The sequence below is a fragment of the Squalius cephalus genome (assembly GCF_949319135.1).
Source record: "Squalius cephalus genome assembly, chromosome: 3".
NCBI lineage: Eukaryota > Metazoa > Chordata > Actinopteri > Cypriniformes > Leuciscidae > Squalius > Squalius cephalus.
In genome coordinates, this window is record NC_137124.1 from 31,242,113 (window position 1) to 31,269,080 (window position 26,968).

Sequence of the window (26,968 nt, forward strand, 5' to 3'; positions counted from 1 at the left end):
TCAGGAGGAGATTCTGTAGTGCTCTTTCAGGAGATGTGTAATAGCGCCCCCTACCCTATAACAGTGAAAACACGAAAGCCGTAAATTCCCGTCAATAACGGGTAAAGAGTTAACAATAACAGCACTGTTGTGTAATACAGCAACAGGATGTTGTGTTAGAATTAAAGCAATAGTTGCACATTTTCTCATCATTTACTCACAATCACGTCATTTCAAACCTGGCTTTATTTCTTCTTTGAAACACAAAAGAAGATATTATGGAGAATAAACTGTCTTTGTCCATACAGTCTGTGTGGTCCAAAACAACATTTGTCCCCATTGACATTGTGACATGAAGGTTGGTAGATTATACCAGTTTTTGGTGAACTATCCCTTTATTTTTTCTATTTGCTATTTAAATGTATGCAGTAGCTATGGCATAATTAACTGTAAATGGACAGCATTATACTGCTCCATTTTGAATCATTTAGAAAGCCAAATCACACAGAATAATAAAGAGTGAATCATTGTGGTGTTGGCACGCAATAGTCGGTGTGGAAAATATCACAATGATAATGCACATGGCCCACATGGGTTCATAGTAGTGGATGTAGGCTAATCCCACACATAATGCCTACAAGTCTGCTCGTGATGGCCTGCGTTCACAACACCTAGTGAAGACTCAGACAGTGGGCGGCTTGTGTGGGCGAATGGGCATATGACTGTAGTAAGACTGAGTTCAGTGAGCTTCACTACCACCGGCAAGACAGAGTGGCCAGTATGTGTAGGTGGGTTATGCTGTAATGTTAAAAGTGAAAAATACACATATAGATCTGAGGACAGACAGAGCTGTATTTGTACTGAACATTTTCTGTCACATGGTGCATGTAATAATTGAGCTGTAGCTCTTCATGTCTGGCTTCATCTGGAATAAATCTTTTCATTTTGCAGAAGGACGCTTTGTGAGCACACTGTCAAAGGTGTGGATAAACGCAGTTATTTAAGTGCTAGTTTTGCTCAGTAGGATATCGTCGACACAAAAGAGAATGACGTACAAAATTGTTTGTCGTTCAAAAGGGAAAAGAAAGAGAATCAATCTGAATTAAAGGCTCAGAATTGGGCTGTTTCTATGACAACCGAGACAATGCAGCGGATGTGTCCACAGACAAATCAAACTTCCTATTCAAGGTACAGAAGAATAGCATAATTTTATAACATTAAGATCACCCCTTGAGTAGGGGTATTCACTGCGCAGTACTGCCTATAAAAAGGTTTAAACTAAAATAATGTCTGCCTCCTTATGTGGAATATAACATGTAATGGGGCTATTATGATTGGGCAGTATTGTGCTCTCACATTTATACTTGATTCACTGCTTTCAGCCTGGCTATGAATCACGGTGAACTATTTCTCCAGCTGTGTGATCATGTCTCTATGTTAGAATCAAACCAATCACAGCAGCCATACTGTCTTTGGCACTTATGTCATCATGTCTTAATAGAAAGAGAATAAACCGCATGCTTTTAACTAAAGCTGAATGTCACTGAGTTAGACTGAAGTTTTGTTCTGTGACTAATTTTTACTTTGATTATCCATTAAAGAGTAAATCTCGGACATATTTTGATGATGCATTAGAGAGAAGACGCTTTAGTGCCATACAAACATTGACCATAAAGTTAAGGGTCACACTTTAGATTAGGGTCCAATTATCACTATTAACTAACTATTAACTATGACTTTTGCCTAAATAAACTCCTAATTACTGCTTATCAATAGTTGTTAAATTTAGGTATTAGGCAGGATTAAATGATGTAGAAAATAGTCATGCAGAATAAGGCATTAATATGTGCTTTATAAGTACTAATAAACAGCCAAACCCCTACACTGTAAAAAAATATTTTCATGATTTGTTATCTTAACTTTTAATCTTTTGTCAAAACAACTTAGATAATTAATGTGGTTCAGATAACATATATTTTGAAGTTCTATTTATTAAACCATAATCTTTTGTCAAATCAACTTAGATAATGTTGTTCAGATAACATATATTTTGAATTTCTATTTATTAAACCAATCTCTTTGTTGCATTAACTCAATTTTTTAATTTCAATGAACTCAAAATTTTAAGGCAACCAGGTAACTTACATTTTTAACTTAAAAATGTAAGTTACCTGGTTGCCTTAAAATTTTGAGTTCATTGAAATTAAAAAATTGAGTTAATGCAACAAAGAGATTGGTTTAATAAATAAAAACTCAAAATATATGTTATCTGAACAACATTATCTAAGTTGATTTGACAAAAGATTATGGTTTAATAAATAGAACTTCAAAATATATGTTATCTGAACCACATTAATTATCTAAGTTGATTTGACAAAAGATTAAAAGTTGTGATAACAAATCATGAAAATATTTTTTACAGTGTAGTAATATATGCTTGTTAAAATGCAACTGGTTAATAGTGAGAATTGGACCCTAAACTGATGTGTTACCAAGATAAGAGTTAATATGTACAGTCAGCTGGTCAACACAAAATAGAGACAGACAGGGTGATGATCCGCAGTGTTATTTTAGTATTATTTATATAGTATTATAGTACCAATCAGAATGAAGTATTCCAGAGAGCTGTTTAATAAACAACAACTTTCAAAGACTGTATGAATGTTATAAAGTAGGTACGGTTGCTGTAGGCGGTACTGTTATACAGTCAACCCTTCTGTTCAACATGCTGGCATTTAGAGATCTTGACAAAGACAGACCATCTGATATGTAAAGCATGTTGCATTCTCCACAGTGTAAAAATCGCTTTAATGCAGTTAGCATGGCCAGGCACCATTTTCACTGAGCAGCAACTAGCCGACATCATAATGCAATAATAGAAAGGTCTATTCTATTAGCCCCAAGTCTGTAGCTTTCTTTGAGAGATAACTAGGGCCATTAGCTGGCAGGCATTTTTAAGCAACAGGACCTCTTTCTGAAAATAGCAAATCACGCGGCCATCTAAATCACAGTAAATGCCAACTACAATCTGATCATTTTAATGACAAAGTCTGCTGTGTTGTTATGACACAAATAATAATAGAGGTGCACATACTGAAGACCAGGCTGACGAGACAAGAAAATGTCATTTTATTTTTTAAACAGGGAAAAGGAAATTACAAACCAATGCAGAGGTTAATAGTCATGGCTCTTGTCCTATAATGTCCCTCAAACCCTCAAAGCACTTGCACCTGTGGCTAAACAAATAATGGCTGACGTGGTTCTGAAGTGAGTCTTTTTAACTGTGGTATATTAATAGGTCACTAAGGACCTCTATGCAATATCAGAAGTTAGTCAACACCCGATAGCTGCAAAATCAATCTGCCTGGTGTATATATATATATATATATATATATATATATATATATATCAGTCTATACACATTGCATGGACTGTAATTTATGCAACCATCTAAAATCTTTGGAAAAATTTGTGCTTTAGCCACTTATCAGTGTGTAGGCCTACCATATTCTATAGTGGCTGGCAATCAGCTGTGCTGGTATTTAGACACGTTTATAACAATTTAATTTGCAACGTGGTAGTAGGCTATTTTCTGTGAATGTGCAAGACTTCCAATTCATTAGCCACTATAATAACTAAGAATAACAAAGTAGAACTATTTTTGCTACAAACCAGTGTTATAATTACGGCAATACATTACAATTATTTGGTAAGAAATACCAGTTTACTATATAAAGCAGCATAACGAGCTGTTTTGTACAGCTAAAAGGACACAGAAAGCTAGCTGAACACATTCAATTTATCCACAACTGTGCCCGCTTATACGTTACAGTTTTTTACAATCGCTATGACAGTTTTTTCAATACATTTAACAAGTTTCCTAAACTCTTAACGCACCAACACACCTAAAACACACAATTGGCAAAACGGTTAATTTCATGCTCAAAATCACACATTGTAAACTAAACTCCAAAACTAATTTTCAAAATACAATAATACACTAACACAATACATATGTCTAACAAAACACTGCAAACATGTTTCAAAATCAAATAATTATTCAAAACACTAACACATGTTCTCTTCCAACAGGAACATTTAGTCAATCATAACACAATGACAAAAAAAACACTAACATCAGATGGAATTACAGAAACTGCATTATTTTATGTGTCAGGTCTGCCCTTATACAACAGACAGTATATTGTATTGATCATAGATTGTGTTTCGCACTGCAGTTTTTTTTTGAAGTCTCTCTACATTTTTGTTTTGTTTGTAATGTAAATGCATGCATTTTGTTGTTGTTGTTTTTTTTTTTTTTGCAGCAGCAGCAGCAGCAGAAATTCAATACAACAAAATGAATGACCCTTCTTAGAGTAGCTTTATTGAATGTATGGTTTATGAAAAAAAGAAGACAGAGACAGAATTGCTGCAGTAACGACTTTATTTGCAACAGGACATTTCTGCAAGATAACAAAAATATGCATACAGCTGCCATTTACAGTATTACTGTATGTGAAAATACAAAATATACAAACAGAAAAAGCCATCTTCTAATCTGCCCGGTCTTCTGCATTTGTCCACGTTCTCATCCACATCACACCTGATATCTTCCCTGGCAAGGCATCTTGGGAAGAATCTTTTGGCTTGCCTTTCTGTATCCTGGCAGTGTTCAGCTGTGATGTCTTGTATGCAGCATCTTTTGCATACAGGAGGGACATTTGGTCCTGTGGACTATGGTCAAAAACCTTTCATCTCCATGCTGAGAATACTCTTCAATGGGGTTGAGGAAAGGGAAGTAAGGGGCAAGGAAAATGGACATCATCCTCTGATGGGCGTCAAACCAGGCTGTGACTAGACGGGAATGGTGGAATGCCACATTGTCCCATATTTGCATAACTTCAATCAGCTGTTTCTCACTAGCAATGGAATAATGTGAAAATACAAAATATACGAACAGAAAAAGCACCAGAAGAATAAAAAAAGAAATAAAAAAAAGTAATCTTCTAATTATTTGCATAATTCAATCAGCTGTTTCTCAGTAAGAATAGAATAAAATACAGGGGATATATTTGTGTTTCAATTCACAATATAAGCAGCTGTTTACCTTGACTTTAGCCTGTAAGGTCAGGTTTAGAACATGGTGTTCTCTGTTCTGACATACAGTGTTCAAGCATTGGTAAATTTGGCAGTAAAAATCCATTGTTTTGGTCTTGTTTGAGCTTGTGTGTAAAAGAAGATCAAGCATTTTAAAATTGTGTTAATTGTATGCATTTTGTGTTAAAGCAACAAGAAATGTGTTAATAGTATAGCTTACACAGACGGATGTAGTGCTAACTGTGTTAAGAGTTTTGGAAAATTGTTAAATGTATTGAAAAATCTGTCATAGCAATCGTAAAAAACTGTAAAGGCACACTATGCAGTTTCCGTTTTTGTCAAACAGCGACCCCTAGAGTCGCTGTGGAGTACTTGTATTTAACGTTACTGTAGTAAATAGTTTCTCGTTTTCTTTTCCTTGACTCTTCCGACCGCGCTTTCTTCGTTTTCTTCGTCGACTCTGCCATGATTCACATCTGAAATGCGTGCTAGTGTCTTCCATAGAGGCTGCTTTATGTTGTTGATGTATGTGACGTTGTGCCATAAAGCAAGTTGTGATTCTCACGAGATTTGTCGGGGCGCCACTCTCAAACCTGCATTGCTGGTTTTGGGAGCGGCGTCCCCCCCCTGCTTTGCTATCGGGATGATTCGCCCTACTACAAGTTTGTTTACCATCGAAATGACTTCGAAGCTGTTATATTAAGGTACAAATCTTGCATAGTGTGCCTTTAAAAATAACGTGGATACAACAAGAAGTTTAATAAATATGATGTTAATATTGAGTAACTTACATTTAGATAAATTTAAGTTAGTTTGTGTATTCTTGCTCGGCCAACAAATATAGTTCCAAGCGATGCCACAGCCAAATGAAAAACGCAGTAGCTGTGTTTTTGTATAACAAATAATTTTGAGCAAGTCGGTTAAAGGGGTCATATAATGGTTCTAAAAAGAACATTATTTTGTGTATTTGGTTCAATGCAATGTGTTTACGCAGTTTTAGTTTTAAAAAAGTTATTATTTTACACATACCGTACATTATTGTTGCTCCTCTATGCCCTGCCTTTCTGAAATGCGTAGATTTTTACAAAGCTCATCATTCTGAAAAGCGTTGTTCTGATTGGGCAGCGACCCAGTGCATTGTGATTAGCGCGAATACCTTAAGCGTGTGACGTCACGCCCCTTACCAGGAACATCGGCTCCCAAAGCAATAATGACAAGTGATAATGTCGGTTCTACCTTATCAATTCGAACCCGAATCTGGTCCGGAAAATGCAGTTGACCAAGCTTATTGATCAACTTTGCCAGCGCAACTGGACCAGATCGTATCAGATTGGTAAAGTTTAATTTCATTGGGGACATTATAATGCTCTGATTATAATGATTTATACTGTCTTTTACGCGTTGCGCTATGGGTGTGAGAACACTATGTAAACATAAAACTACGTCTGCATTTGTGATCGTAGAAACGACAAGCAAGTGCTACTCTATACTGCTCAAAACTCGCGTTTGAATCAGTAGCTAATTCTTAAAATATGAAAACATACTTATAGGCTGTGTGAGTCAGAAGCGCCAGAACGTACATGCAAAGATGGAATTGCCCCACTTTTTAGAATCAGCCTTTGTGCACAGCTGGCCTTGTGTACTCTCCCAGGTTCTGGAAACAGTCCTCCAAAAAATGCGCAGCACACAGTCAAAAATTTTAGTTGTACTGTTCTGGAACAGTGTTGTAAATAAAGCTTATGTATTTTGATGAACGAAAACATGTTCTATCATAGTAGCTCAAAATTTATCAGAAATTACTATTCTGCTTTGCTCTTTGCATTTTTGTTTGTTCTTCCTCCTCCTAGTACCCCTATTTTTACAGTACTGTACCCTGCATCTCACAAACTTGTCCTTTGTCTCTGTGATACTGTAATTCTTGTTCCTTGTTGATATGAACCTGCAGCCAGTCAAACATCAAGCGGGGGACAGCAAGCAACATAACTTACCAGTTTTGGAAATGTTGTTTTGAATTTATTGCACCAGTGTGTAGACTATGTTGTTGTGTTTGTGTTTGTGAGGGCTTGTATGTGATGTCTGAGGGCAAAGTTTGTTTTTTCAGCAAGAGTGAATGGTTTTGTGTGTAGAGCTTCATTCTGACCTGAAAATAGGATGTTTGGGGAATTGGGTGAGACGTTATGGATTTGTGTTTACAGTTTTGAGAATACGAGGCATAGTTTCAAGAAATGCGTTTAAGCAATTGAGAAAAACTGTAAAAACGATCACATTTCTATAGTTGCCACGAAATTTCAATGATCATTCAGTGCAAGGTTGGAGTCAGAATTGTGTGTAGTTCAGTTGTAGTGTAACACAATACAGTTTGACCCATATTTATGATTAGGACCCACAACTCCTACAGTGAGCAAATGCCAGTAATGAGTTGTATCACTGCTGCCTGGTAAGGTGGTTAAATTTAGATCTGGTATTCTCGTAGTTGCGAAGTCTAACAGTCTGGAAACTCAAAGGTACATGCCTCACAGCATGTCGAAGATCAAATTTATCATGTGCCTGACTGATGCAGAACTGACAGAACAGAAAATGTGATACTGTTCTCCACATACTATGTTAAAGTACCATAAGAAAAATGAGTCTTCAAAAAGGAGTCTTCCAACAGAGATAATGTTTGTTTGGACCAACAGAGGGCGCTATCAATTTCCTAACTGTACTAATTACTTGTTCACACTAGACTATTGTTAATCACCATGGATTAATCAGATATCATCATCATGTTGCCATGTGTTGTGTGCTGTTTTTTAAACATTATCTAAAAACGTGGTGCTCATGGCGCGAGATGCTAAGAAACATACACAAAAACCTTTACAATGGTACAGTAGTTCATCACAGTATTACAGTTGACAATGGTCAAAATACAGAAAGTCGTAATTGTCCTAACTTTTTAAATTCATGGATATTAACATAAAAAATGTAATTAATATTTTGACTATACTGAAATAGAAATGATAGTTTTCAGTTCAGAAATCGGAATATGTACAGCTCAATTATAGATACATATGCATGTAATAAAAAAAAAAAAAAAACAGTAACAAAAAGTGACATGAAGTCCTGCCAACAACAGTCATGCAAAAAGTGCAGCTAACAAATGTGAAAACAGTATGTTTGAGTGTATGGAAGTAACAGATGTAAGCACAATGTGTTCCCAAAGAATAACACTGGGTAATGAAAATGTGAATGTTGAAGAGAACAACTGGATGAATACACCACACTAGGGTCGGGTGATCTGATTCTGAATCACTGACTAAATTGGATTTCATGCTTGTCCTTCTCCAAAAAGCTCAATAGGAGATTGCATCACTCAATGTGGTGAGATTAAATTAGCATCGGATAAAGAAAATGGCAGGTTTTCTGGTTGAAGAAGGCCTCTTCGATTTAGATGGCTAACCTTCATTCACCTTTTCCAATCTCAGCTACGGTAAACAAGACAGGTCAACAGGCAGAAGTGGAGAGAGGCTAAGTGGCAGAGGTCCTATTAAATTAATCAGGTAGGCGAACACTTGGCTCATTTTGGATAGATTAAAAAGGACTATAAATAGAAAGATTCAGAGTGTTGCTAATATTGAATCTTGACCAAGTGTGAATGCACTGCCTGTGTGGTTACTGAAACTGGCAGGAGCAAGGATGGTCAATCTCTTATGCTGGCCTGTGGCATCACTTTCAGGTCACCAGTCCCTGCCTCCACATGTGTAAACAGCAAACGATAAGAGCTGCTGATGCGCTGCGAACATTATGTTGTCTGGAAAAGCAGTGAAGAGTGAAGAGACAGTTAACAGAAAGAGGACAGTGTCCAGCTTTGGAAATGACGAATATTTTCCAGAAAGTCATTTTCACCAAACCAACAGCATCATGGGTACTTAATCACCCTGAAACTTGTTTATATGTCTCACATAGAGTTCACGCCTGCACTCTTCCTGGCCAAGAATAGAAACAGGACTTATATCTGACATTTGGCAAATCACTCAAGACATATTTCAACCCAGACTCAATGGAAAAATATTTTCTGCAGAATTATACAGTACAACTTTATTGTCAACCAAGGCTGAAATTTCTCTTTGACCACACCATATCACTTTTGAAAATAACGTACCACACTTGACCCTACACTAAACCTAATCAATAGTTAACAAAAGCTGTGAATTGTATGTATAGGTATATTTTTGGACTGAGTTTTGCAAAAATGTAGATCGTCTTTCCAATGAGCATTTATTTTCTCTTTTATAATACAAAATGTACATAACATCAACAGAGGTTAAGAGCGAAAGCTCACAGTTACAGCTTGTTGATAGTTTAATCTGCCCTGTTATCCAGCTGTACCGATCTAATCCTAAGATAACTAAAACAAGGCCAGAGAATCTAAATATAGTTCCTGCCATTCACAGTATTTTTAGGCTTGACCTATGAATGACTCAAGCTTTTTGGAAATATTCTTTTGGGCTACTGCCATTCAAAAACACACAACCATGACCATTCATATCCCTCATGGGGTTGCTAGTAGCAAAATAATGTTTTGACAGTTCCAAAAGCAATTCATGTTTTGTAATATTTGCGCAAATGTTTTATTTTAAGATTCCATTAGGGAACGTCTTGAAAACGTCTGTATTGGGAACTCTACTTGAAGGAAAAATAATCAGCATGTTGTTTTTGGACATTACGAGTCTCCCTTCCTATTTCAAAGGATGAACAACCCCGGATGTGATATTATGATCCTACGCTTAAATAGCCGAATACTCATGAAAGAGACATTGGGAGAATAGACTTTATCTGCTGCCTGAGAATTACTGGCTCGTGGCAAGAATCAGCAGCAACATGACAGGAATTGCATGGGGCAATTTTAAAAAAGCAGGGGACACGACAACAGTTTTGTTGTCCCCTTTACATTCAATGCCAAACAGGCTTCATTTACAGTCGTAGCGGGAAGGCTGATGTTTGGCGTCACTCAGCGGCATGTCTATTTTTGGCGCACTGAATGTCTATATATAGCATACTTGTAAGGTCATCTGGGTCACGTTCGCCAGTGTCATCTCACCATAAAAAGGATATGGCTGGCTAAAAGGGTTTGTGGTTAATCTTCCTGTCTCACTAAATGTGAAACTGTTTTAGGCTGATTATTATAACAGGGGATGGGATTATTATTCTATATCTCTAAAACCTGAAGATGGCCTGAAAAACAATAATGTGGTTAAGCACTCTTTTGCTTTCTCAATGTCATTCTATCTTCTTCTCTATTTATATGAAAGACCAAACAAAGCTTGTTTATTTCAGTTAAACAAAATCAATACAGCATACAAAATGTTTTAATCACCACTACCGTGTTTAATCGCAAACAAGACATTCTAATTGGATTGCATTAAAATAACAGAAATATATAGAAAATAATTTTCAAAATTCATTAACCAAAATCATGAGGTAGTTGTCAATTCACCAAAAACTCTCAATGAGTCAAATTAGCTGCTTCCATTATTATAGACTATACATTATTATTATATTTAAATTCATTTTTTAAGTGATATTATACTAATTGTAAGTTATTGTTGTCCCTAATTCAAGAGGGTGCAGATTTTTTTCCTTTATGTATATGAGTGACCAAACAGAGGTTGTTTTCTAATTGTCTTTATTTCAGTTCATTGATCACACAACTCAGCGGGGAAACAAAATGCATATTTATCAATCAAAATGTTTTAATCTCTACTAATTATAATAGATTATGATTGCAAAAAAGATAATGCAACTACATAGCATAAAAACAAATAAATAACATAGAAATATCTCATGTAGACACAATTATTGAATGCTTCACAGTGGTGCTAATATTTTTTTGCCTAATATTTTGCTTTTCGCTAAAACCACAAAAAAAAGTAAGCTAATTGTTCTTTAAAACAAAGAAATCCCTCAATGATCTGATGTTAGTTTCAAGACTGTAGTGACCAAAGATCAGGTGTTAGAGAGAGACTTTAAGTGGCACTCGTTCCTGGCAGTCTTTGTTTGGTGGTGTTGAATTCTGGTAGGACAGCCTCACAAATATAACAATAAGTATAACGCCTGTAAACAAAAACATAAAATGTGATTGCATGAACCGCAAATTGTGTTATCCTCTTCCGTTTCCAATCATTTCAGGATGTTTTGAATGAGCTGTGTACGTGTCTCACCTATAAATCCCAGAGTCCCAAGCAGGATGCCCACTGTTGACTGAATAGTGGGCATGCCCTGAAGCTGTTTTGGTGCAGTTCTACAGTTCCCCCTCACGTTGCACGGGCAAACCGTCACTGTGAGAGAGACAATGAACATTGAGCTCTTTTTAAATGCATTAGAAGGGGCAATGGTTGCACACAGGGAAATAGGACATATTTATGGAGCACTAGGTGAGGGTGATTGCAATGGAGAGGTCTCGTGGGAAAATAGAATGAGAGTCAGACAAGATGAGAGAGAGAGAGAGAGAGAGAGAGAGAGAGAGAGAGAGAGAGAGAGAGAGAGAGAGAGAGAGAGAGAGAGAGAGAGAGAGAGAGAGAGAGAGAGAGAGAGAGAGAGAGAGGTGCCATTGCCCTGTGGCCATGCTATGCATCACTGGAGACTGTGTGAACAAGATGTTTCAGGAGAGAATCTATTAAACCAATGGATGTGAATGCATGACAAAGGAGACACAAAAACACACAGCATTTGTTCTCAACCTTTTTGATCAGGTGGTCACCCCAAAGATAATTCCTCTTGTATTTCTACTGTAATTATGACAATGCTGCTTGTTTTTAGATTTTTTTTTTTTTCAATTTCTTTTACAGAAACTGGAAGTGTAGATAATAGATTAATTTAACAATTTATTTTGTGATTCTCCGAGATTCATGATTCTGTGTTTTTCAATGAAAATAATAGTTATCGAGAGGAAATAACTATTAAAATAAATATGATAATAAATAACTAAAAAAATGTCTAAAATGTTAAAATGTCAGACATCAATTAAACAAGAACAAAAAGTCTCACCTATTCCTCACATTCTTACATCAGTGAGCTTTATGAGGAACAAGACTCAATTATTACAGATACTGACTACATTAGAGCTAAATTGTTTCACAAAAATCCTCTGACTGAACAGTAATTAAGCTCATTTGTACATTTAAATTACACGAATGACGTGAACGCTTGTTTATCATTGACGTGGCTGAATTGCGTTTTTAATGTGTCGGGGAAAATTTGTTAGAGATCTAAAATTAAACATCCCATTTGTGACCTCCAATGAATATTACAGTCTCCAGTGAGCCCATTGAACATTGTGTTCAGACAGCTGATAAATACAAAGCATTAATGTAATCAAATTACGTACATGATTTTCCTCTTTATGCAAACATGCTCTCTTCAATCATTCAGTTTAATTTTAGTCCATGTATGTTACCTGGCAGATTGATGAATGTGCTTCTGGGAGGAGAGCTGCTGTCTGAGATGGTAAAAGGTACGATATAAACCTCTGGAGGCAGGTACGGGACATTTAAAGACAGGTTGGTGTGAGTATCTGTGGAAACAATAGAATTCCAGTTTACATTTCTATAGGGTGTAACTTTATCATCCACTTTAGACATTCTAACTATAAGTAACTCACTTCAACTACCAGTCATTAGAGTATCAATAGACTGTCTGCTTACACTTTATTTTGATGCTCTCCCTTCTACGGACTATAAGTAACTTTGCAAGTAGATGTCAACTTATTCTACTAACCCTAACCTAACAGTCTACTAATACTCCATAATGAGAGTTAGTTGACATGTTGTTGCAAATTAATCAAGCATAGTGTCAGTTCTGGCTGGTCACGTTAGTCAAGCTTGCATCAGCTGACTCTCAGCTGATCCACGTACCTATAGGAATACAACGCCTATCACTGTATACATATATAAGCTCCTTCAGTATTATCAGCAGCGAATTACCCTCCACCATCCCTAGCTCCTCCTGTCTCCAGTCAGGATTTGGCATTCTGAATCCCCTCTGAATCATACTAAATTCTCAAAATATGTTGTACATTAAAATCTTGAATTAATGATATCTGCAATACATTCATGTTGGTTCTGTTCAGTTTACCCTAACAGGGGTTATTGCTGCTCTCCCTGCTCTTATCCATGCTAGGCTGCATGGGTGCGCAGGGAGTTCTTGCCCTGAACAGAACCAGACCGCCAATCCAAACTATATGCTAATTGTCAATCGTATTTGACGATAGTGGTCCTGACAGAAATGAGAGTTAGTTGACATGTACAGTATTTGCAAAGTTACTTATAGTTAGTAGAATGTCTAAAGTGGACTATCAACATAAAGTGTTACTAAGATTAGTCATAACGAACAATGTTATTGCTCTTACCACTTGCTATTTTGCCTTGCCAACATAAACATATTAGCAATGTACCAAAACATGTTGGCAACATGCTAAACATAGCCTATTAGCTAATTTTTTAAATATACCAATGGTGTGATAAAACATTCTAGCAACATGCTAACTCATAATAGCAATGTCTAGCTAGCTAGTTGTGGGCTATAACCATATTTATAATCATCAAACTTTAAACTTTCAGATAAGGCTTTCTCACCCTTGATATTAACAATAAATTAATTAGGTGATCCAACATAAAGTCAAGCGGTTGAGTAATGCTGCTGAGTAAATCTTATGGAAAAACTCCTGACTGGGCCTAATCAGGACTTGGCTGTGTGACGCAGAAGCATGAACTCAGTCCAGTAAACAAGGGGGTGTTATCAGTCTCTGCTCACTCTTATCAATGGTCCAAGAAGCCCCACTAGTATCCTTTGACACCAGTCCTTTAATGTGCTAGACAACAGGGTCACCAGTACTGAACTAACACAGAATTATCTCCCGTCAGAGGTGACCAATATGTTGCCCATGGCCTCCATATCAATGTAGTTAATTCTACACAATAGAACAACTGATTCAGGCCATGAATATTTAGATCCCTCTCAACAGAAGAAAAACAAAGATATATGACCAAGACCAAACTTCACATTTTTGCACTTGCAATTCCTTAATCTGGCTTACTAAGAAGACAGTGATTTGAAAAGATCAAGTTCAGGGGCCGGTTTCACAAAGCTATTTTAGACCGGTCTATAGTGTTAGACAAGTCTAAAATTTGCTCATAGACAGTCTAATGCAAGTTAGACTGTTTCACAAAAATAAAGACTGACTTAATTTAGACCAAAAAAATTAGACACCTTACCCCCAGGCTAACTTAGGTCTAAGACTCTATGTTACCTTGGCAACCAGCAGTAACAATGAGTTACATTACAAACTGCCAAAAGAAAAGGGAAAATGGCTCATAATTTAAACATTTCTTCTTGCTACTACATTCCCAAGTAAAATGTCCTTTAGAGCCGTTACATAGTCAACGCGAGCAACGATCGACGCGCTCCCTTTCATACGCAGTCACGGGCGATGCGTGAAATGCAATACACCGTGACTGTTCAACCGTCTATTTCGCTTCAAACGCTCGCTTTATACGTGCGTCCTATTCGCCTTGGACGCGCGAATGGATTCAAAATGTTCAAGCGTCGAACTAGACACGATAGACGCGAATTTGACGCTCTATTCGCGTTTGGTGTGAATGCTGCATAATAACAGGCTGCGATGTCAAGATTGCAATGCTGGAATGTGTGTGTGTATGTCAGAGAGAGAGATGGCACGGGCGCGATCGAACAGTGGAAACATAAAAACATACTCCGTCATTTATACTCCTCCAACAAACACATATTTTCCGCTGGGGTAAACTGCACTGAGCGGTTGAATGCGCTTACTCGATCCGCCATGTTTTTTGTTTTGAAAAGTGTCTTATTTTACCCAGAATGCATTGCAGTGTAGTCCTACTTAAGATAGTCAGAGTCTTAAGTGCTTTGTGCAACAGTCTGATTTAGATGTCTATCTGAAGTCTGACTATCTACTATATCTAAGCCATAGTCAAAGTCTATCTTTGTGAAACCGGCCCCAGTTTACACTTTATTTATGATCAGGGGTGTTTCCTCCATGGAGGCAAGGAAGGCAGTGCCTCAAAAAAATTGGATGAGAAAATAATCCATATTACAAAAATAAAACAGCAGCAGGAGTTCGTGTCTTTCTTGCCTCCCCTGAGCCCTTTGACTTTTAACAGACCCCCTAAAGCGTGCGGTGGGTTTAATGGGGGGCAAATGAGAATGAATGGGGAAAGTCATGTGAGAGGAGGCAATGCCTCCATCGCACTATGATCAGTGGTTATGATTGGCTATGACTGGTTCACATGATAAATCCTGCCTCTTATTTTTGTGCACGTTCCGCGTTCGTGAATCAGTCTGAATGAACAAAATGATGAAGTTAATGGGAAGACTAATTAAAAAGCAAGTAAACAGCTCAGCCACTTAGATATCACCACTTTTTGTCACGTCATGATGACTGTGGGGGTTTTTAGTGAGCGATCAGCTTGGTGAAATCAAAGGAAATTAAAGGTAAAGGTATGTCTGTGACCAGTGTTTACCAAGCATGGCTGATGATCCGAATATTGACTAACAATTAAAAAGAACTGCTGAACATCAGTTCACAAATAAAATGTTTACATTTTTTACTGCCTTAAGTTATTATTTTGGAATCTATTTAAAAATACTTAAAACAGTTTTCTTTATAATGGTTTATGATGGGAAAATGCTTAATGTGAAACTGTGTGCATTGAATTCATATGTTGGGTTCATCTGCTTGCTTGTACATACAGTACATATAGTAGTAGGCTGTTTTTGGTCCTCCAATATCACTTTCTTAGTGCATTAAGACACATTAAGCATTTTCTTTATTATGATTTTCTATGGGAGAATGCTTCACATGCAATAGTGTATTGCGTTCATATTCTAAGAATTCCTGTATATATTATGCATCACGAATAGGGTGCATACTGAAGTTGGTCTTTTAATATCAGTCTTACAACATTAGTACACATCTGGTAAAAAAATAAATAACTGGATGAAAGCATTGTTCTGCCCTCCAGATGGGTGTCCAGTTGTCAACTAGCAAAAACTATGAATAGACCTTCAAACTTAAAAATGCTTTTTAAATTCTTTAAAAAAACGTTTAAATTCAGTTCAGTCAAGCCAACATTCAAAGTTTGACTAGTGACAAACTTGCTGTTCTATTTACAATGTACAATTGAATTTATGGATTTCTTTGAGCTTTAATTCATTTCAAATTTTCTTCCTTAAATGTCAATTCTTAGGGTAATTCTGAGTCCTGTTTTTTTGGAATTGGAATTTAAAAGATATTTTCAATTCTAAATGGTGCACAGCTAGGTTAAATATCCATCAGACATTAAAGAGGATGTGGTTGTGTATCATGAGTGGATAAACAGCATTACACGCACAGACAGGGTTAAATTTAAATTAAGACCTACAGATGCCATACTACGTCATCCCTCCCCATCATTCTTGACACACTTTCATTATAGAGCAGGAAAAGCTGGACGAGTGAAAAGCGAGAAGAGAGAGAGAGAGAGAGAGATAGGTGAGTGGGGAAAAAAAGGAAACTCTCTGTTGGATGTCAAAAGATCAATTAGATTAAAAGTCAATGGAAGTACACATTTAGCTCCTTAACCAGTCGACACTAGCTGTGAGATAATATAAATTAAAGGCAACATAATTACCCATGTTACTAGACGAGGCCTTTTTATCAATTAACAATGAAGAGAAAAAAAAAAAAAAGCCTGAGAAATACTGAGACAGACCAAGAAGTGTGTGTGCAAAAAACAACAAGAAGTGAACAAAATCTATTTGATTCTGGTCCATGACTCAGATGCTGCAACTAAGTCAACTTGCTCACCGGCATCAGCTTGGCACATTAATGATGCCTAAAGCTATCAGGAAGAGAACCATTATGCTTATTACATCCAAGACAGATTCATCTGAAGACACCAGACTTGGAGGGCAATTTCCTTCTTTGTCAGTACACTCTTTTCCCTAGACCTGCACTGTGTGTGTGATTCAGCAGGTGGCAAACATTATACCCTTTTCAGATGACGTCTCAATCTGACTGCACAGACTCTACAGCAATTTTTTTTCCCCATTTCAAATCTCTAATTTTATCCACATTGACGTCATTGCTAGAGGAGGTCAGTGTAACTGGGTATGTCAATGCTATTGCGGTTATACAACGGTTTAGAACATTAAGGGAACTATAAAGTGAGAGAAGCTTGTCTGACATGTAATTTTGAAATGACTGAAAGAAAAATAGATATAATAGTGTCTGGAAATGGGTGAGAGGACTAGACAAACCATTGATGGGAGTGAGCTTCCAGTTGCTACGAACAGTGGTGTCACTGCGGAGGGAGAAGTTGAGCCTTCCTCCATGCTGGGGCCCATCACTGTCTCGAGAGGCCAGAACCAGAGCCTGATCCTCCCAGCGAGGTGTGCACAGGTACTTCCAGGAGTAATCACCCACCAGAACTGGGCTGTTGTCATTTACATCAAGAATGTGGACTGTCACTAGCGTGGAGGCAGACAAGGAGGAATTACCTGAGGGAGAAAACAGATGACAAAATATGAATAATTTTCATCTTGAACTCTGTTTAGTGTGCATTTAGTCTGTGTATTTCAGCAATGTTGGTAACCAAATAGTTTTGGTGATTATTGACTACAATTGTACAGACACTACCATTGTTCACACACCACACCACAAAAGCTTTATTATACAGTAGATCAAGCTGCTGGTATGATAAAGCTGCTGCTTGTGCTGCTTCTTTTCTCTCTTCACTACAGTACACATTTAACCCTTAAATGCATTAATGTTTCGCCAAGCATTATTACATATTCTGGTCTTTAGCGACCTGGAACTATACCCAACAGTGATGGATCCCTACCTGTCGTGATAATATAAAACCTTCCTGATATTAGAGTAACAATTACAGAAGAATAACATAAAACATATTTTGTTACTTTTTGGATCTTGGAAGGGTTCAGTTTGAGCAGATGTTTTATACCATCATCACTGTCCTCGTCAGAGCTCATTTCCCAGTACATTCAGCATCTGGCTCATATTCACAATCTCTAACATATTCTCAAAACTATAATTTTCAACATCATCGAAATCAATATTTTGATCGCTGACAGCTTCTTCACCAGATCCACCATCAAGTGACAGTGACACTAATATTTGACTGTGTTCAATACTTGCTCTGAAGTAAATTGCTGAGCCATTTCAAGTTTTGCTGATGATTCTTCCTATTCTTTTGTTTTCTGCCTGAGTAACTATGAGTGAAACGTCACTTCATCATTGTGTATCAGACATTGCCACATTGTGGAATAAAGATGAATTGCACTTATTCAGTTATCAAAGATTCAATTATTGTTCTGCAGAAAAAAAAATAAAAATACTGTTACACACCTCGGGTCATTAGTGACCCTATGCAATTTTTTACAAAACATGAATGGGAAAACAGACATTATTTTATAAGTTTATATATGTTTTTCTTGTTAAATTGTTTATAATGAATGTATTGAGGAATACTCAATGTAAAAAATGAATGAGGAGGAGGGTAGTGAATGACGTCCCGGGTCACTAAAGGCCCGAGGTATGCGTTTAAGGGTTATAACAGATGTTTTAAAGCAGGCATTAAACTGATGCTAAATATTGGTCAGGAGATACATTAAAGGCTGTGCATATTGAGATTAATGCTGTAATGCAATAAAAACTGATTTGAAAAGGAATTTCTAACTTTATAATATTATACTGTATCTAGAAAAGAACAGCTCTTACTGCCTGAATCACATTAAGTGAAAACGTAGCCTACATACATCCTGCATGCAAGAGGGAGAAAAAAAAATCCTCAAAATAAACCAATAACAAAAACCACCAAAGAAAAAGAAAACAAAAACCTAATTTTCTTAAAGGTCTTGAAAAATCATAACTCTCATTAGAAAGACCCAAACAATAAACAAATATATAATAAAAAACACAAGTAAATTAAATAAAGATCATTCACACAGTGAATGTACAGGTGGAGCAAACATACTGTACATACTGTAATGTATTTTTTCCCATATTTCCTCTGCCACCTGCACCTGAAATAGTTATTTATTTATTTCAACATCATAGGTATTGATAAGGCGTGACCATCTTTATAAGATTTCCTTGGCCATCTTTCAAAGAAAGCCCTGAAAAAAGAAATAGCTAAAAAAAGAGCTAAATAGCTTAAATCATCCTCAACCACACACTCCAGCAAATGCACTCTTTGTGGTCATTAAAAATCCCATGGCACTTCTCGTAAAGAGTTGGGAGTGTCCTGAGTGAGAGTGTCCTGGCCACATTCTACCCATTGGCCCTTGCCAATCATGGCCCCTTAATAACCCCCATCCACTGAATTGGCTCTATCACTCTCTCTCCTCTCCACCTGTAGCTGGTGTGTTGTGAGCGCACTGGTGCCGTTGTACTGTGGCTGCCGTCGCATCATCCAAGTGGATGCTGCACATTGGTAGTTGTTGAGGAGAGATTATCTCTGATATGATTGTAAAGCGCTTTGGGTGTACAGTAGTACACATGAAAGCGCTATATAAATGCCTCATTCATTCATTCATTCATTCATTCATTTCAGACAAACCTTTTAAATCGAGTGTTTGTATTTAAAGCCTAGCCTACAATAACATGCATATAGTCCCACATTTACATACTTTGTTAAGACATTATTATATTTAACTTTATTTTGGCTTCTTAACTTTGGGATAGGTTGAAGTTAACTTAAAATAGTATTTTTGTTAACATTTAGTAAACAGATTTGAATATTTGACACAAAAATGTATCTATAGTTTCTTAATTTCTCTATCCTCATATGCCCTTCCTCTCATTTTAGACCCTGGTTCACCACTCAAGACCACACAGGACCGGGAGTCTCATTTCTCTCCTTTCTTTCTCCCCCCTAAACATTTGTGACTGAGCATTTTGGACTGGACTGATTTCACATCTGAGAGCATTGATGGGGAGAAAGAAGGTAATTGGAGTGTGACCTTCACACCTCAAGACTTTGATCTGCGCCCCTCCGTTCAGGTGCAGAGGAACAATGTGGAATTCTGTTCCACACACACATGCTGCAACATCTCAGCTGGTGACTCATTCACCGCTAGTTAAAATGTCTGAGATTTCACTCACGGCGTGTGGATGTGGCCCAGAATTTCCAATGAGATTTGATACTGAATAGAGCCTGTCACAGCATTTTGAAATGTCAAGTGTCTCAGCAGCACTGATGATTTTGAAAAAGAGAAAGCAGAGGGATGCTGATTTTCCCAGATGTCTTGCATTTGATAGCCTCTTTTTCTTGCACTTGCTCTGTATAATAACTTCAGTTTGATAGACATGTTTATTCAAACAAACAACATGAATTGACAGCCCTCCACAGTGAATGTACAGCAGGAGGAGGGAGAAAAATGTTTCTTACGCCCATCTTCAGCCAGTTTTCACACCTAATTTGTTTGAGTGTATATGTGAACAAACCAAGTGATCTCAGTGAATGTACAGCATTAGGATGGAGAAAAATATTTCTTACGCCCATCTTCAGCCACCACCTCCATGGTGTAGGTGCTGTTCTCCTCTCTGTCTAAAGCCTGGACTGTCTTGAGCTCTCCTGAGTACTTCCCAATGGAGAAATATTTCTTAGTGTCTCCTCTCAGCGAATACCTGAGAAAAGAACAGTCAAATACTGAATTAAAAATAAAATAATCTATTGCAATTTGTTAGTTGTGCTTATCAAAGCATTTCAAAATGTATAGTGTTTCCTGATGTGCATTCAGATCACATGCACATACTTTTATACTTTGAACCCAACATATTCCCAAATACAATCACAATTTTACTATGAATATTTTAACACAGTTTATTATTAGAAACAAAGGACAATATTAATTCATAAACAGTGAAAGCAAGTGGAAATATTTAGATTAAGCATTGAATTTATGAGTGGTCCGAGGCTCTCTTTAGTATACTAATGAATGCGACAGATGGAAATTGTTTCAAGGCATGAATCGATGTATAGATACCATTTGCATTGTGACCGAACTACTTATTTAAATTAGTGAAATATCACTTGACCTGATTGGATGAGAGTCAGGGTCATAACCTCTGATTGTGGCAATAACACGTCCTGGCTCCTCCCCTTCTCTGACAGTGACTTCATAGTGGCTTTGAGACAAAACGGGTCCTTCGTTGATGTCATCGATGAAAATGGTGACAGTGGCTGTGGATGCTGGTCCGTATCTGCCTCGCACCAGAGCAACTGGGTTCTGAGCGCTCAGTACCAGTATGTACTCATTCTCCCGCTCAAAGTCCAGCACCTACATACACGTGACCAATGAAGTGTTAATATATCACTTTTGTTTTTCATGCTTGGAGGATGGTTTTAAGAAAAAAATAATGCCACTATGTGTTAATAAAAATAAAAAGATAAAAAAAGCAGTGCTCTGATTTTCACAAGCAGCTCTCCTAATCTGTACCAGCCCAATGTAGTCCAGGACAAAAGAACAAAATCGGAGAGTGTCTCACAAGCCATCACAATGTGTCACAGTCAAACTATTTTTCTGAAGGAAAAATGTGTTCAAATCAGGTTCTGAGCGACCCATTATATGCTGTGATGTCATTCATCAGACTGAAGGTCAGACATTTCTCTGGACGTCAACCTGCTGTCGTCACTCTGACTGTATGCTATACACTGGGCTGTCTTCCAGGAAATCATAGCTGTGATGCAAAAGGTAACAGAGTTCAAATAAATGTCGATTTAGAAGTGGGTGGTAATGACATGTCATTATTGATGTCAAAGCACTTTTTTTTTATCCCTACCGGTAATTTTGATCTTTTCATTTTCATTTCTCATTTAACTTAATTCTCAACACTTGCACCTCTAATGTGTGTTTGTTGAAAAATCAACAACAAAAATCACCCTTTCTTTAATTGAGAATAACTGATGATGTCAGTGATGATGCAAATGTTAAATCTGTGTGTGTTTCCAGAAAACAGAAAATGAGAGAGAAAGACAGAGACAGAGAGAAAAAGACTAATGCTACTGACGGGAAGTGAACAGCATTGCTGTTTTTTCCCCACTAGTAATATTACAACCAAATTTCACTTAATTTAATTCATTAAGTCACTTTATCCACTTGTATTTTTAAGAGCAGACAGCATTCTGACCAGACCCTGCTGTTCTGTCATTCTTTGCCTATATTACATTTGTCATCCCAGCCAACCCATCAGTTGACCAGTGTACAGCTAGGATTTACAAATCAAACGCAGCCAGGAACCAGGTGGCAGTGTTCGATGAAAAAAGACAGTCTTGCAGGTTCATGCTTTATGAAATCAAGAAAATCAGACCCTTCCTGTCTCAATAAAGCCTTTGCAAAACACAAAAATAAACAAAGTTATAAAAGGTTATGAAATAAATACAAAACCACTTTCCAGAAGTCTTGTTCTCTCTGTTCTTGTGTGGTGGAATGAATTTCCAACCTCCACCCAAGTTACTCATCAAAATCTTCAGGAAACAACTCAACTTATTGTTGTGTATTTTCAAAACATTTTATCTGAAACTTTGCATTGTGGTACTGTGAGTGTTGTTGGCGCTTATATGACACATTGCTTGTGACGTTCCTCATCTGTAAGTCGCTTTGGATAAAAGTGTCTGCTAAATGACTAAATGTAATACTACATTTATCTTTTTTTTCAAAACTAAATCATTTGAATTTACAATAATGAATTTCTAAAATTGTTACATAAAGCTTTGTGCCCTTCCCATGCAATAATAAGTTGTCCTTTTGCTGCACTCAGAATACATCTGAGAGTTCAGCACACCCGTCATCATGGACAAGAAATTAGCTGTTCTCAAATCCTCAGGCAATCCCTGCATAAAATCGAACACAAAAACATTGTTTATAGCTCCTGACAACTGTTAAAACATCAGCCCACTGCTCTAACATGCTTCAAGGCAACAGCAAATTACATTTATTGTTGTTTCCTTAAAAACAGTCCTTCTACTATTTGTGGTCTCCAGCGTTGACTGTGCATGCTGAAAACTTGACATTCTGTAATTAGTGCTAACTAAGAATACAATACAATTACTTAATCACAGGCACAGATCAACATCCAAGAGAGTTAACTAGAAAACAGATAAACACAATGTAAAACAAATGGCTTAGCTCCTTGACATACAAATATATATCAGTTGAAATGTCACCACCTCCCAGCCTGATGAAAAGCTATTAGCACATGAATAAAATATGTCAGAAATGGTTCAAACGGGTTGTATATCACAGACAGGGTGGACAGAGTTCAAGATCAAGGGAATCAGTGACACTAATCATATGCTTGTGGTGACCCTGCAGTGGAACAACTGCATCACCTGAAGAGAATGTAGGTCACGGCGAGGATCAGGCCTTGAGCTCCGGCTGAATGGCCAGCTAAAGAAAGACTTAACTGTTTGTTTTTATTTAACGGCCTCGAAAATGTATTTGAAAACCTAAAGCCCCACTTAAAAATGCATTAAATTCATTGCGCTAGATCAAACCAAGTGGCATCTGGAAACAAATGATACTATACATTTTCTCATAATTTACTTCATTTTTATGAGCCATTACTTTTAACCAACTGGGCCCAAAGGCATTTCTAGTTCACACAGGTGCCAAGTTTTGTCTTACAGTAATTTTGAAAAGTATATACACAATTAAAAACAACAACAACAACAACAACATATTTTCATGAAATATGTTGCTTGAAAAGTGTATGAACTCTTGGGGGTTGAGTGGTCAACAACTTAACTTTTAAACCTCATCCATGCACTTAACGTTACCTATAAAAATACCAGTTAATATAAATGTAACTGTTCAGCGAAGGTAAACACAGAGATAATTTTAGTAACTCAAGAATATGAGCAATCACACATTTTGACAATTTGACAATGAGCATATGCAGTGTCAGTCCCATTTTGAATATGGCTCACTTCAGTGAAAAAGAACAGACCAATGAAAGTTACTTTAAAGCTCCTTCTTTAAAACAAGTGCAATTTGGTTTAATGTTTATCTACGCATCTATGAATGGCAGTAGTATAGTCAGGCAGAGATGATACCTTATCAAGGATGAGGGCAGCTTCATTGGTCTGTCTGTCTGTCACTAGAGTAAAAACCTCCTCCTCATTCCCAGATTCAAGTCTGTAGTCCACCTGCCAGCTGTCTCCACCCCATTCATCCGCATCCCATGCTGACACTACAGTAACTGTGGTGCCCACTGAGGAGTCCTCAGCCAGGTGGAAGGGTCCGTACTAGAGAGACAGAAACAAATGAAAGATTTCAAAGATACTAAACACTCTTAAAAATAAAGGTTCTTTATTGCCATTGATGGTTCCATGAAGAACCTTTAACATCCATGTAACCTTTCCATTGTACAAAAGGTTCTTTATAGCAGAAAAAGGTTCTTTAGATTAATGTTCTTCACACTAAGAAAATGGTTTAATGGTTTCGTTTCGTTTAGTCACTCCGAGTTACGTCAGTGACTGACGAATGGGGGTTTCGCTTAGAAGCCTATCACCTTCGAGTTCTTACAAAACAAGCTAATGGCAAAACAATGCCATGGGTCTGCGGAATTTGCATAGCGCAACTACGCCCCACCGCGTGGGTATAAAAGGAGCAGCGTGGAAATCTCGCATTATGTTTTGTTTCTTCACTTCTCTCCACTGAAAGCTGTCCAGGAGTTCTAGATACGAGATGAGCGACTCTTCATCTGTGTTGGTGTGACGGCGTGTTCCAGCGAGATCTCATTCCTGCTGCTGGTCTGTGCAGTGATCTGCCAACAGTGTGTGTTTTCTCCCTGGGCGCTTCAGCACTGCCGTTGAGTTTTATCCTCTCTAAAAGAGCTGCACGCGGTGCATCTTTTTAAAGATGTCTCGCCCGTGTATTTCTGGGTGCGGTAGACAGATTAATTCTGCTGATGGGCACGAACGCTGTCTGGCGTGTTTGGGCTTAAATCACGCTCAGGCAGCATTCATGGATGCATCATGTTCTCATTGCGGGAACATGACCATTGCAATGTTGCAATCGAGACTCAATGATCTCCTTAGAGGTAGAGTCCCTTCTGCCACACCCCAATCTATTCTCTCCACGAGAGGGGATACTTTGGCTGGTGGCCAGGGTGATCTGAGGCTGCCGGTGTGGAACAATCCGACAAATCCTGGGGCCACACCCCCCTCTTCCACCCGTGAGGTTTCCGGATGAGGTCGCTGGCCTGTCTTATGGAGGGCCCAGCGTTTCATTTGGCGCCCCGGCAGATGACATCATGTCTATTGCTGCATCACAAGGTGGGCTTGAGTCATCTGGAGATGAAGACTCCTTCGGGGGTGCCAGCATTGCCCGAGTCTAATCCAGAACTGACTGCCATGCTTTCCCGGGCAGCCGCGAGCATCGGGCTTGTGTGGACGACTGGCTGATTCTAGCTCAATCTCGAGAGCAGGTTTGCGAACACAGGGACTTGGTGTTCCGGCACCTCGCCCGTCTGTGCAGAGGACCTCTTTTCTCGGTATGGAAATCGACTCGGTCGCCATGTGCGCGCAGCTTACGAGCGAGCGCAGTCACTGCTGAATTGCCTGAGTCAATTCAAGGGCAAGAATGCGGTTCCACTGAAGTTATTTCAGAGGCTCCTGGGGCATATGGCGTCCGCCGCTCGGACTGATTCATATGCGACTGCTTCAGCACTGGCTTCGCGATCGGGTCCTGAGATTGGCATGGCAACAGGGCATGCTCCGAGTACCAGTTACTCAGGCCTGCCATCAGACCTTCACCCCATGGTCGAACCTCTCCTTTCTATGGGCCAGAGTGCCCTTAGAACAAGTTTCCAGGCATGTTGTTGTCTCAACAGATGCCTCTGCCACGGGCTGGCTTGCCATGTGCAAGCTGCTGTGGGCTCCTGGACAGAACCCCAAGTCCTGTGCAAGATCAGGGAGGCCGAGGAGCAGGTCCTTCTGGTTGCACCTCATTGGCCCACCCGGACTTGGTTCTCCAAACTGGTGCTCCTCGTGGCAGCTCCTCCCTGGCCAATTTCTCTGAGGAAGGACCTCCTTCACCCATGTCCCGATCTATGGAACCTGCATGTGTGGGTTCTGGACGGGACGTGGTTTACCACCTCAGGTGGTGGCTACCATCACTTCTGCTAGGGCCTTGTCCACGAGACACGCCTATGCTCTGAAGTGGAACCTCTTCATCATCGAAAGTGCCCGATCGGCTCGGTGCGTTAAGCCTAGCCCTTCGTCCGTGCTAGTCTCATGACAGGGAGCTCAGACTTGCGCAGGGCACTGAAAGACAGCCGCTGTGGCATGATTGAATTGGCACCCCCATTCGTCAGTCACTGACGTAACTCAGAGTGACTGAATGAAAGGGAACGTTTTGGTACCGTATGTAACCCTCGCTCCCTGAGGAGGGAACGGAGACATTATGTCCCCCTGCCACAACCGCTGGAACAGCCGGGAGTTTAGTCTCGGCTCTTCAGCATAACATAATGCAAGATTGCAGCGCTGCTCCTTTTATACCCACATGGTGGGGCGGAGTTGCACTATGCATTGTTTTGCCATTGGCTCGTTTTGTAAGAACTCGAAGGTGATAAGCCTTCTAAGCGAAACCCCCATTTGTCAGTCACTGACGTAACGTCTCCGTTCCCTCCTCAGGGAACGAGGGTTACATACGTAACCGAGACGTGCCTTTAAGACCTGTTTACTGAAAGGCTTTTTGGGGAGCCCAAAAATGGTTCTTCTATGGAATCATGGCAAAACACACCATTTGGAACCTTTATTTTTAAGTGTGTATGCAATTATGATAAAATGGAGAATAAATTAACCATGAAGAT

General features: G+C 38.5%; 1 protein-coding gene across 2 annotated transcripts in view; it reads right to left on the reverse strand.

The window, feature by feature from the left end:
• Nucleotides 1-10,731: 10,731 nt before the first annotated feature.
• The window catches only part of cdh16 (cadherin 16, KSP-cadherin), a 34,654-nt gene continuing 18,417 nt past the window's right edge, over nt 10,732-26,968 (reverse strand). For both annotated transcript variants that reach the window (XM_079867922.1, XM_079867921.1), the window contains exons 12-18: nt 24,207-24,398; nt 21,191-21,432; nt 20,649-20,779; nt 17,389-17,628; nt 12,512-12,628; nt 11,277-11,393; nt 10,732-11,169 (exon numbers count right to left, since the gene is read on the reverse strand). In XM_079867922.1, coding sequence (XP_079724048.1) covers nt 11,069-11,169; nt 11,277-11,393; nt 12,512-12,628; nt 17,389-17,628; nt 20,649-20,779; nt 21,191-21,432; nt 24,207-24,398 — 1,140 coding nt within the window. In that variant the 3' untranslated portion in view covers nt 10,732-11,068. The remainder of the gene's footprint in view (nt 11,170-11,276; nt 11,394-12,511; nt 12,629-17,388; nt 17,629-20,648; nt 20,780-21,190; nt 21,433-24,206; nt 24,399-26,968) is intronic.